Genomic DNA, 11,951 nt, shown 5'->3' on the forward strand with positions numbered 1-11,951 from the left:
ATCGTGTCATGGAATGCATTAAAAAGAGTGTGGCCAGCAGGTCAAGGGGGGTGATTCCCCCCTTTACTCTGCCCTGGTGGGGCCACATATAGACTACTGAGTCCAGGTCAGGTCTCCCCAGATCAAAAAAGACAGGGATCTTCTAGAAGGAGTCCTGTGTAGGGCCACACAAATGATAAATGATGATGATAAAAAGATGATAGATGATTTCCAGTATAAGGAAAGGCTGAGTAACCTGGGTCTGTTCAGCCTCAGGAAGACAAAGAGGATCTAATTAATGTTTATAAATATCTAAAAGGAGGTAGGAGGCAAATGGATGAGGCCAGGCTCTTCATGGAGGTGCATAATGATAGGACAAGGATTAATGGTCTAAAACTTGAGCATAGGAAGTTTCCTACTAACATGCAGAAGAACTTTTTTACAGTAAGTGTGACAGTGCACTGGAACAGGTTGCCCAGAGAGGTTGTGGAGTCTTTTTGTAAGGAGATATTCAAGACCCATCTGGATGCCTATCTGTGTAACCTTACTGTAGGTTGCCTGCTTTGGGAGGGGGGTTGAACTTGATGATCTCTTGAGGTTCCTTCCAACCCTCACAATTCTGTGATTCTTACACTATCTTTGCCCCCATATATGTTGTGCCATAGCTTCATATTTCTTGGAAGCTGGCATGGTCGTACTGTCCTGACACTCCACAGCCTTATTCAAGATCGATAATGTGGTTGGCTTCACTCTGGCTTTAAGTTTCCTTCCCATGGATACAATCAGGCAGAGTAGTGCAGGCAGGTTCTATGCCTACGTCATATTATGATAAAAGTTGTGCCATGTTTCTAGTGTGTCCCTGGTTCTAGCACCTGAGAATCACTGCTAGATCCAAGGGCTGCATCAAATGACCTCACCTGACAGATATAGACCAAGGAGTTCACAAAGATTTGATGAACTGCTGCATACACCAGAGTTATCCTTGGACAGGGGCAAGCAGTACATGCTATAGAAACTGCTAGTAAAAGACTCTCTTGAGAAATTTGTTTGCTTTAAAAGGGTTAGTGAGCCACCTGGGGGAACTGTGAGGAAGAACTGGCTCCATAGATTTTTCAGAATTCTTATAAAAAGCTCATCAACATTTTCAGGAGGAGCTCACTCACGCCTCTTCATTCATGATGATTCTGTAAGCAGCCTACATTATTTGGGCCAAAAGCAAGGAGCTATCAGCAATTTCTAACACAACTATAATTACAGACTCTTAAAGTATAACCCAAGATGCAGTGAAGCAAATAAGACAACTTGCATGATCTTCAGTGAACAAGTAGATCAAGATATTATTTTCACCACTATTTTTTAAATATCTGGTTTTGTTACTTCAGTGTATTTTGAACACCAGCCTTGTTTTTGCCCTATATAATTTAATACTAATGAAATTTAAGATGGTTTTTAAAAGATAAGTTACATTATGCTAATGAGTTTTATTCCCCTGGAACATTCTACTCCTAGGATGTATCTTTCAAAACAAAGTTCTAGAACCCTAAATATGTGTATGATATTCTCAACAAATTTTCTACAGATAAGACATAATTAATTCTTGTATCATGTACTGTCTATATCTTTGTTACAGTCACTGTAAAGCATGTCAGAGCAGAAACAGTCAAATTCTCTAATAGGAGCATTGCTGCCAGCACATTTATTCTAAGACTTCATACCAAGGCTGTAATTGAGACATGACAATAAGCCATCTTGGTATTAAGGAAAGAATTGGAAATGTTTAAACTGATCCAAACCAGAAATGTAGTAATAGTGCAGTAGATCTGTTTGAAAATATTTTGGATCCTGAGCAGATTCTAATTTTTATTGAGTTTAAAGTTATTTTCAAGGACCAGGCTGGGGATTAAGGAGAACAGCTCTGGATTGAAATATGAGACTGAAAGTGATACTCGGTGATTTAGTATTCTAGCCAAAATAGATTAGTGTTGAACAGTGACAGAGAAGACTCCAGTCTTGCTGGCTTTGAAAAATGCCCTGGCAAAAAGAGAGATACTGAATGGGACCAGAGCCACTATACAGGTCAGATGGGACAGAGATTTACCTTTTCCTGGATTCTTGCATCGCTTCATGAGCCAAGCTGCGTGCCCTCCTGGCACAGAGTCTGCATGTTGTTTTTCCCAGGCCAATTGATTCATAGTGAGCAGCCTGTCTAGAAGCAGCCCTTCAAATATATTTTAAAAAGAACTGTTACACCCCAGCAATTCTGGGAAAAAAATGCATTCATAAAAGTCAAATAAATTACTTTAAACAAGCTGAATTCTATAATCGAGTGTAGTTCGGTAAAGATGCTACTTTGCATTCCTTACTAACCGCAGTGCTGCTAGGATGTTCTGATTCCTACTCGACCTTCAGAGGCTTAATGCCCATCATTAATCACTTTATTTCATTTGATTCTATTAAATAGTCTATAGTCCGTTTTCAATCCTTTAAGTGCTGTGGTAGCACTGCTAAATGAATCACAAGGGAACCAGCTTGTCTAATAATCAGTGCACACAGAATCCCTATAATACTGCATATTTCTAAATATTCTTACCTTTCTACACATAATCCTCCTCATAAAATCCCTCTTTCATAAGAGAATCTGCAGAAGCTGGACAGTTAGCTATGCATCTTAATTACTGAAGAGAGAGGATAGTAATTCCTAAGCAACCCAGATTCAATGTTCCAGGATTCAAAACTAAAATTCTGAGACTTCATGAGAAGAATTGAAACTGTTTTGTTGCTTAGTTGATTTTTTAAGAAAGAAACAATTTGACTGACAAAAAAAAACATAATTAAGAATAGCCAATTTCAGGAGAGTTAATATCCTTCTCATGTTGTATGGAAGAATGGGTAAAAAAAAACTGCTTCTATTATTTACAATTTATTTCACTGCGACTTTACTTAAGACAAACTGAGATTCAATCAGAGCTTAAAAAATGGAATTTCTAATTTGGAGGTAGTAAAAAGGATGAAACCTCAGATAAAAAGTCTGTGTAGATCAGTTGCTACCTAACTAGATACTCTAGCAATGCTGGTGGAAGATGACAGACAAGAAGCATCTCTATGGAAGGAATTGAAAAAAGTACCATTCTGAATAAATCACCAGTGAGGGAGAGGAGAATGCAAATATCTTGATTCTAGGAATTGACTGATTATGCAGTATAGAAACATCTCTATGTGATACATGAGAAATACGTGGTACTCACTTTCTTGCTGCATATTCTTCAAGTACATATCTTGTCTGAATGTTGCGATAGGACTGATCAAAATGTTTGTGTCTTTTCTGGTAAAATGGCACTGCTACTGATGACATACTTCAATTTGTTACAACCAGCACTTCCTGCAATGAAATCACATTTAGCCATATGTTTCAGATACTTGTTTGATATTTTTACATGCATATACATATGTACAAGCACAAATGTACAAAATTCCATCACTCTGCTACAAACAGAACCATCAATTATATACATGGGCACATCGGGCTGTTTATTAGCCACAAAACAAGCCACAAAATCATAGATAATAGAGCAAGAAGATAAAGAAGATCTTGATGAATTATTTTTCTCTTCTTTCCAGATGTCATTTAATACCTCCTTAGAAGTTTCCAGGGACATTTTCGAGGTATTTCATCTCTCCATTCTTCAAACATTTTGCTTTATCCCTTCCTGCAATTTACACTCACCATTTCTAGCCCAGTTCACCATGACAACACAAAATAGATTGTATTAACCCACTCTGCATCAACACGTTGAGAATTCCAACACTGCATTCACATCTCCTTTCAACTCTCCTATGTAAACCAAACAAAGCTGGCTCGTGCAATTTTTTCTCATGTGTTTCCTTTTTTTTTTTCTTTTTTTTTTTTCTTTTTTTTTTGTAGACCAGTCATTCTGGTTGTCCTGCAGAATGCCTCCAAAACATTGGCAGAGTTTGATCAGGATAGAAGGTTCAGGATGCTCCCAAAAACACATGGTTGGCAAGCATACTGCGTGTGTGTGTCAGCGTTTACCGAATTCCCAACTAAGCTGTTAAAAGCAGACAAAAGTATCCACATCTTTTTATGCTCATTAGGAAAATGATGAAATCTTTTTGCAAAAGTGTGGAATGCTACCGGCTATATCCTGAGAAGGTGTCAGCCTATGCAACTGTAAGTCCTGTTTGTATTCTCAATTAGATGTGGGCTCTGTGCTCCTGGGCCACTTGGTCTAAGTGGCTATGAGGTACAACAGCAGACAAACAAATCAAACAATACCTTCTCCAAGAGATGGCTGCTCTTCAGTAACAATATAAGCAATTTTCCTATATATAGTCTATAAAGTAGCTTGTGTCAAAGCCTGAAGTTAAGAAAATTCCTGAGATAACATCTGATTTCCTCCTTCCAGGAGAGGAGAATGCCCCAGTTGTTTATACTCCTATGCAGTTTTTTGCCCAGCAGTTCTGGCATGGCCTGGGACACAGTCTGGGATGTGAAACACCACTAGGTCACCCAGGGGCCACACTGAGATAGTTTCAAGGACTCAGGGTAGTCATGGACCTGCTTATCCCTGCCCAACCCTCCTGAGACTTCCCTGTTAACCAGGCATCCACATCAGCCCCTGGGGTACACAGGCCCTGCTCCTATAGGTACAGTGGGAATTCCCATTAATTAATTTCAAAGGCACTAGTAATGACCAATTGTAATTGATTTCTATTTACTACCAGATATCTTGCTTTGGGGAGAAAAATTAATACACACATCAAAATCAGAGGAATGACTATTTCAGGAAAACAGATATTTCTGTTAAAATGAAATCTAATTCAAAATTAAATAACCTTAGTCACACATAGAATCATAGAATCACAAGGTTCAAACGACCTATAAGATCATCTAGTCCAACTGTCTTCTCATTACCATTGCTACCACAAGCTACTAAAGCATATCTCGCAGCTCCTCATCCAGACATCATTCTCAACTTTCAATTTTCAATAACTTTCTTTTACTTAATTAATCATTGTATTGTGGGAAAAGCACGTGCAATCCATTTACTGCAAATAAGCTTTTAAATACTTATTCTGAAAGCAGTGATGTTTTCTGTCATGTACCTCAATTTTTAATATTATCTCATGTTTAAAAAAAAAAAAGTTGCAAAATTCCTATTTAGGAACAGGTAAGCAATTATAAAATTGTTGAAAATCACAAATATAATCAAGAATTTTGCATGAATTTTTAGTGTGACCTTTCAAAGATTTTCCTAATTGTATTGTTAGTCAGATTATGTATGCAGAAGAAACCATTTTTTACATTCTGCTGCAGCGCTTTTTTCTTGAAAAAATCAAAGCTAGATCTCTTACAGGACATATCAGACTTTTAGGAAGGAGAAAAGATGATTCACTGAAAAACTGTAACACAGTTTAATATGTCCCTCCACTTTGTGTGTGTGTTTAGCAAGTTGCCTGCACCCTACAAAATTAAATCCAAATTAACTGAAAGCAAACAAGCAAACAGACATGTTTAAAAGGCTAAGAAACTGAACCTTAAATTCTGGTAAAGTACCTACAAATACCCCATTTCCAGCATATGGTACTATAAATTTTACCTGCATCTGAGTGTTAGTTTCAGGTATTCAAAAGCTGAATCAGATTCCCCCAAGTCATGACATTCTCACATCAGCTAGTCTTACTTTTCCAAGAAAAATCTCTGCAGGTATATTTAGATATATTGAATAGATACATTTAATAGTAGAGAGATCTTAATTAAAAAAAAAAAAAAAGCCATAAGATTTAATCACACAACGTTTTATATATGTTTTATATTTTACCACCTGACAGCTGCACCTTCTGCATAGTCTCTAGTTACCTCCTTCTCATTCATTTTTTAAAGAGATATGAAAGCTACTAGTCACACATGCAGAAATAAGAGCTTTAGGCAAAATACCATATGCAATGAGACAAAAATAAAGCAGGTTTACAGCATTAATAAGAGACATTAAAGAAATGTATTACAACATTTCTAGAGAAATAAAAAAGTTAACATCATTCAAGTCAGTACACCATGGTGCAACAGCTTACAGAAATGCAGATTTGGTTATGTGCCCTCACGCAGTGCTGAGCTGACTTGAATCTATTAACTCATTATAGGAGTAACACATTGTCTTAGCTACATAAACACAGTTACACAGACAGATTAGCAGCCTTGGCTTCTCCTACTTTTCATATCTGTACATGACATGATGCCTGCAGTGATCAAATACTGAATTTCTTCCTGTTGTCTAACCGTGTGACTATTGTGTATATATATATTTGTCTTTCTCCAAAGTTTGTATGTTAACCAAACAGTTAATAGTATAATGTTCCACCTGTTCTATTTTTAATTAGCCCTTTCACTTAAATGAAGGTGCAAATGGCAAACCCATAGATTCAGCTGACTCAGCTGTGAAGAGCTACTCATGTTTACATGTGGCCCCATTAAACAATTCTATGAATTTATCAACATGCAACTTATGCGTTGCTATGTGTATGCTATGTGTATGATTCCCCCTGAGATTTGATTTGTGTACAAGGGCTGCACAGTAATTTCCATGTGCTTGGATGGATCACAGTCTAGGTTATTTTCATTTCTGAGATAGGAGAAAACATCTTTGCCATTTACAGTCCCGCCTTTTCCACTAAATGTAAAACTTACATTTTAACTAGCATGTCTTTTTCTGTTAATCAGCACACAAATCTCAAAATTTCAGTTCAGATATTCTTCCCATTTACCGAAGCATCTATAGAACAGAAACAGGCATAGCCCTTTGCTCCCAGCCTACATGCGAGCAATTAGCAGAGCTTGTTAGCAGCCAGACTCATTGTACCTTCTGTTAACACAGAGGGGAGCTGCCCAGCAACAGTTCCAAATGCAATAATCATCATCAGTTAATTACAATGATGCATGCAGAGTATGTATTTAATACTTAGTAGTCCTGCAAAGACGACGATCTGAAGAGACAAATCACAGCCCTACTGTAAAAACAGCTTTAGCAGAGTCTACAGAACCCATAGGGTATCTTGAGAGTAGGATAAGGGAAGTTTCTATTGTCTTCCTAGGAATAAGATTTTGGCTGTTTTTCCAGTTTATTGTTGATATACATTTATACGAGATATTTGAAATATATATTAATATTTAGTCAACGTGCCAGAAACAGAGTTAGTTAACATGACACACAAGTAACAACTTAGCCGCACTGAATTTATTGACTTAGGTAAATCAGGATTTTATTACTAATGGAGCTCTGATTATACTGGTATGCCAAATGGTGGAACTAACGCAATGGCAAGATGCAGACAATGATCTGATAGAGGCATCAAAGAAAAAACGTACATTTTCCAGTGGGAAATTGAGAAATCAAAAAAAATATATATATATATAAATGGGCCAAGAGAAAGACAAATTAACTGTTTGAACAATTATAAAAAAATAATAATGTTAATTTTATTCGTGAAGTTCTACTGATATGTGACTGCAGGATTTAGAGGGAACTGGTCACAAAACAGCTCTTGAAATTCATCCATAGAGATCCAGTTAACTTCCCTGGATTTCAAGAAAAAGATCTAGAGTTACAGGTCAAGGTGTTTAGTTTCTTATCTGACCTTCACTCTTTTGGCAAAGCATAGTACCTTTGTATCCTTGCATTTTTATTTCTTATTTATTTCTCTGACTCTTAATGATGGTTCTGATATCAGCATGATCTAACTGTGTGCTATATAAAGCACTCAGAGGACTATTAAACACAAACAAAAATATTACATAAAAAAAATGCCCATGAGAATTACTGGTATAAAATGTGAGTGAGTTAGATTGTTCAAATCAGTTTACACAAATACATATTTCCTCACATTTGGTAGCACCTGTATAACAATTTATATACGTGAATAAAAGAGAAAACTCAGGAGTAGATAGCAGAATTCCCAGGCCAGGATATGCATAGTTTCATGCAATAGTAATACTGATCTGAATAGAAAGCAATAATCTATGGCCATGTGACAAGGGGCCACATTTGGGAGCAGGAAGCCAAGCGTCCGATAAGGAGACATTGTTTGTTTGATAAGTGAGTTAATTTAAGATTTAAAGGACAGGCAGTAAATTCTAGCATGATTGTTCACCTAACCTCAGAGAGCAGGCACACAACCAAATAAATTGATGAATGGGATTGACAGATGTCATGGGAAAGAGAACATGGTTGTGCTCACCACAGATAGACTGAGACTTGTGTTCTCAGACTCAGGAGGATCATGTCATGAGAGATGCACTATACAGTATGTACACTTTCTGCCTGACTTGTCAATGCTATACCATGCAACTTGCACATCCTTTGCTCATCTCTGTCCTTGCCCATCTGCAGAAGTGCCAAAAAGGATTCTCAGGTTCTTGTCTGCCCTCACGTAGCTTATCTTTCTCATTCTGGCTGCAAGATCTGTACGTCCTGCTCCTATGTGCATAAATCCATGAGCCTCCTTGGCATCTCATCTTTCTTAAATAAGTTTGAACTTTTGCACTGAATCAAAGGTTTGTCCTGAGTTCCTCATGGAATTGCTCCCTCTGAAAATCTGTAGCTCTGTTTGCTTACTCAGTGTAAGTTTTTCAGAAGCCCTGGTTTTCCAACTCATACTTCTCTTGTACATTAAAATTTGTGATATTTAGCTGACCAAATACAATTAATTCCTTATTACTTACATGTAAGAGAGAGAGAGAGAAAGGGGGAGGGGAGGGGAGGGGAGGGAAAGGGAAAAGGGAAAGGAGAAAGGGGAAGAGGAAAGGGAAAGGGGAAAGGGAAGAGGAAGGGGAAGGGGAAGGGAAAGGGGAAGGGGAAAGGGAAAGGGGAAGGGAAAGGGAAAGGGGAAACGGGAAGGGGAAAGGGAACAGGAACGGGAAGGGGAAGGGGAAGGGAAAGGGGAAGGGAAAGGGAAAGGGAAAGGGAAAAAAAATATTTGTAGACATCATTTGCTTCTAATATCCTTCTTACAGAATTACCATACTGCCTCAGGAAAAGTAGTTTTTTCCAGATGGCTTAATCAATTTCATAGAAATTACAACAGATACGTATGAACATTTTCCCTCAGGAAACTTCACTTTGGTGGAAATCTGGTAAAGTTAGCATGAATCATTGTGCCACTCATAGACACTGCAGTCTATAACAAAATGGCATGTAGAGGGTCTGATAACATCTCCATTTCAATAATAAACTTCTACAATGTTAATATTTTTCTTCAGTCTTTTATCTCTGTGTGTGTCTGTATTTAGATCTTATACAAAAAATTATATTTTGTGTATGAAAGAGGAAAAATTGGAAAAAAAAAAAAAAACCACAGTCTACTGTTAGTTTAAGACACTTGTCTTTCCCATTGAATTTTTTTCCTTCTGCATAATAAGAAATCAGCTTCAACTTTTTTGGCAACAGAATATAAATGTTTCTGAAATTAAAAAAGCATATGGAATTCACAATGCTTAAACCATATGGAACTCCAGACATTAGTCATCAAGCTTCAAGATTCCTTGTCTTTTTTTCTTTCTTGTCTTGTTTTTAGCTACATTACAGCTGGTCTCATATTTTTCTGATCACGTCTCAGCTGTCTGGGATTAGAGTTTGCTCAGTTTTGCGTTTTAAACAGAAATCTTGTGGACAAGATGTTTGATATTGTTAAAATCATTTTAAAATCTAGTGAGGTCATTGTCATGTGGGGAGCATTGGTTCTTGCATTCTTGAAAGTCTAATCTGTAATTTTGGCTTTTTCACAAGTCTTGTGATGGAAGAGAGTACATACGCACAATAACCCACAATCTAACATCTTTTGCCTTATCACTGCTATAAGCCAAGTAGCATATATCCTCTTCTATTTAAGTAGAAGCTTTCTTATGAATCTGTAATATTATTTCACTGGAAATTAAATGAGGCTGGATTTGGCCATGTTGACCTGAAACTTTGCCATCCCAGCACTCCAAATATTTAAGGAGTTGCAACAAGTTCCGGTACAGTTTTAAGATTTCCATTTGCTTGGCAAGTGTAGTAAAGCCCTTCAGCTGGACAGCAAGGAATGTGAGACAGTGAGATGATGAAAGTCAGTCATTTCCCATCATCCCAAGCTTTATTATCTTTAATTATGATACTTTCATTGGATCACAGGTATTATCAACCCACAGGCAAAGTTTCAAGAGCATGAACATGATTTCCCCAAACGCTATCAGTGGAATTTGCCTGGAATTTTCATATGGCACAGAACACATCACGTAGCCTAAAGCAATAGAGGCATTAAGAATGCATCTTCTGAAGAAGTATTTAGAAGTATGTTAGAGACAAAATAAAACTAAAACTTTCTGTCTCAGCTATATTTCATTACTCAGCATGCCAAATAGTTTTGCCAGGTACTACAGGATGAATTTCATGTTTATTTTTTTTAGTATATCCACCATAAAACTCATGCTTTATCTCTTCATACAGCATAAACCCACAAAAAAAAAAAAAAAAAAAAAGTGCACCATCAATATGCATGCAAGTGTGAATGCACAATAGAAATATATATTGGTATAACATAATTCTTTATATTCAGGAAAAAAAGGAAAGGAAAGAAAGAAAGAAAGAAGAAAGAAAGAAAGAAAGAAAGAAAGAAAGAAAGAAAGAAAGAAAGAAAGAAAGAAAGAAGAAGAAAGAAAGAAAGAAAGAAAGAGAGAGAGAGAAAGAAAGAAAGAAAGAAAGAAAAAGAAGAGAGAAAGAAGAAGAGAGAAGAGAGAAGAGAAGAGAAGAAAGAAAGAAAGAAAGAAAGAAAGAAGAAGAGAAAGAAAGAAAGAAAGAAAGAAAGAAAGAAAGAAGAAGAAAGAAAGAAAGAAAGAAAGAAAGAAAAAAAAGACAAATGAAGAAAAGAAGAAAAAGAAAAGAAGAAAACAATAAAATCAACTGGCTATGTACAGAATGAAACAATTCTGGTTTTCTTTTTTGTTTGTTTTTTCATAATTTCATCAATGTCCTGCTTTTCTCCAAGGAAGGAATAATTATTTATTATGAACAGAAAGGCACTCAATACACAACACTTTCCCCATAATCACTCCCATTTCTTCCGAACAAGAGCAAGTTAGATGAAGAATGGACTTACCAAGGGATACAGAAATATTGCAGAGCAGAGAAGAAGACCAGCCTTTCCCAGCTTAGTAGACTCTGACTGAGGAAAACAAAAATAATTCCCCTCTCTAAAGGCTACTGCCCCTTTGCTCCCATGTAAGGGCAGATACAATGCTATATTTAGACCCAACCAAGTAATTCTCCAAAAACTGAGGTCAGCCTAATAAGCAATAAGGGTGTGATATAAGGATGAGAGATAAGCCCTAACACATATGCAGTTTAAGCTATATTCTCATAAAAGACAGACCTCACTTCTAAATAAAAGAGTTTCTGTTAAAAGTGCAACACCAAGCACACAGCAAACAGTTTATTGTGAGAAAACAGTTTTAACATTTTATTTAGAAGTGGTTGTAGATTTAAAATAATCAGTAACTTAGAAGATCAGTGAGGAGCCATAAACCCCAGAATCTTATAAGTAGAGACATGAGATCCCCTTAAATGCCTCAGGCTGTAAAATGAGCCTCTCCCTTGCCTCCTTAAGAGCTTCTTGGATTTTGGAGAACATGACTGCAATATATTAAGACACAGCAACTATATAAAAAGCCTATTGACATGGGTTTAAAGAGAGTCCAATTCCTACTCACTGTTTCCATCTCCACAATGTCACTGGTCAACATAAGAGAGATTTCTCTGCCTCACGTAGGTAACGTAAGAGGAATTAATATGCATAGAGGTATATATCAGTGTGTGTTGGGGGGGAGGGGAGGAGGGGAAGGAAGAAAGAAAAAAAGAAAAAAAAAGGAAGAAAAAAAAAGAAAACAACCCAAAGCACACAGTTCTGTGAGACTCTGAGGATCCCTG

General features: G+C 36.8%; 1 protein-coding gene across 2 annotated transcripts in view; it reads right to left on the minus strand.

Annotated features, from left to right (window-relative positions):
- The window catches only part of MYOM2 (myomesin 2), a 76,228-nt gene extending 64,988 nt beyond the window's left edge, over positions 1-11,240 (minus strand). For both annotated transcript variants that reach the window (XM_085217924.1, XM_085217922.1), the window contains exons 1-3: positions 11,125-11,240; positions 3,225-3,358; positions 2,078-2,197 (exon numbers count right to left, since the gene is read on the minus strand). In XM_085217924.1, the coding sequence (XP_085074050.1) occupies positions 2,078-2,197; positions 3,225-3,331 (227 nt within the window). In that variant the 5' untranslated portion in view covers positions 3,332-3,358; positions 11,125-11,240. The remainder of the gene's footprint in view (positions 1-2,077; positions 2,198-3,224; positions 3,359-11,124) is intronic.
- Positions 11,241-11,951: the final 711 nt, after the last annotated feature.

Source organism: Meleagris gallopavo, chromosome 2, assembly GCF_905368555.1.
Source record: "Meleagris gallopavo chromosome 2, MGAL_WU_HG_1.1, whole genome shotgun sequence".
Taxonomy (NCBI): Eukaryota; Metazoa; Chordata; class Aves; order Galliformes; family Phasianidae; genus Meleagris; species Meleagris gallopavo.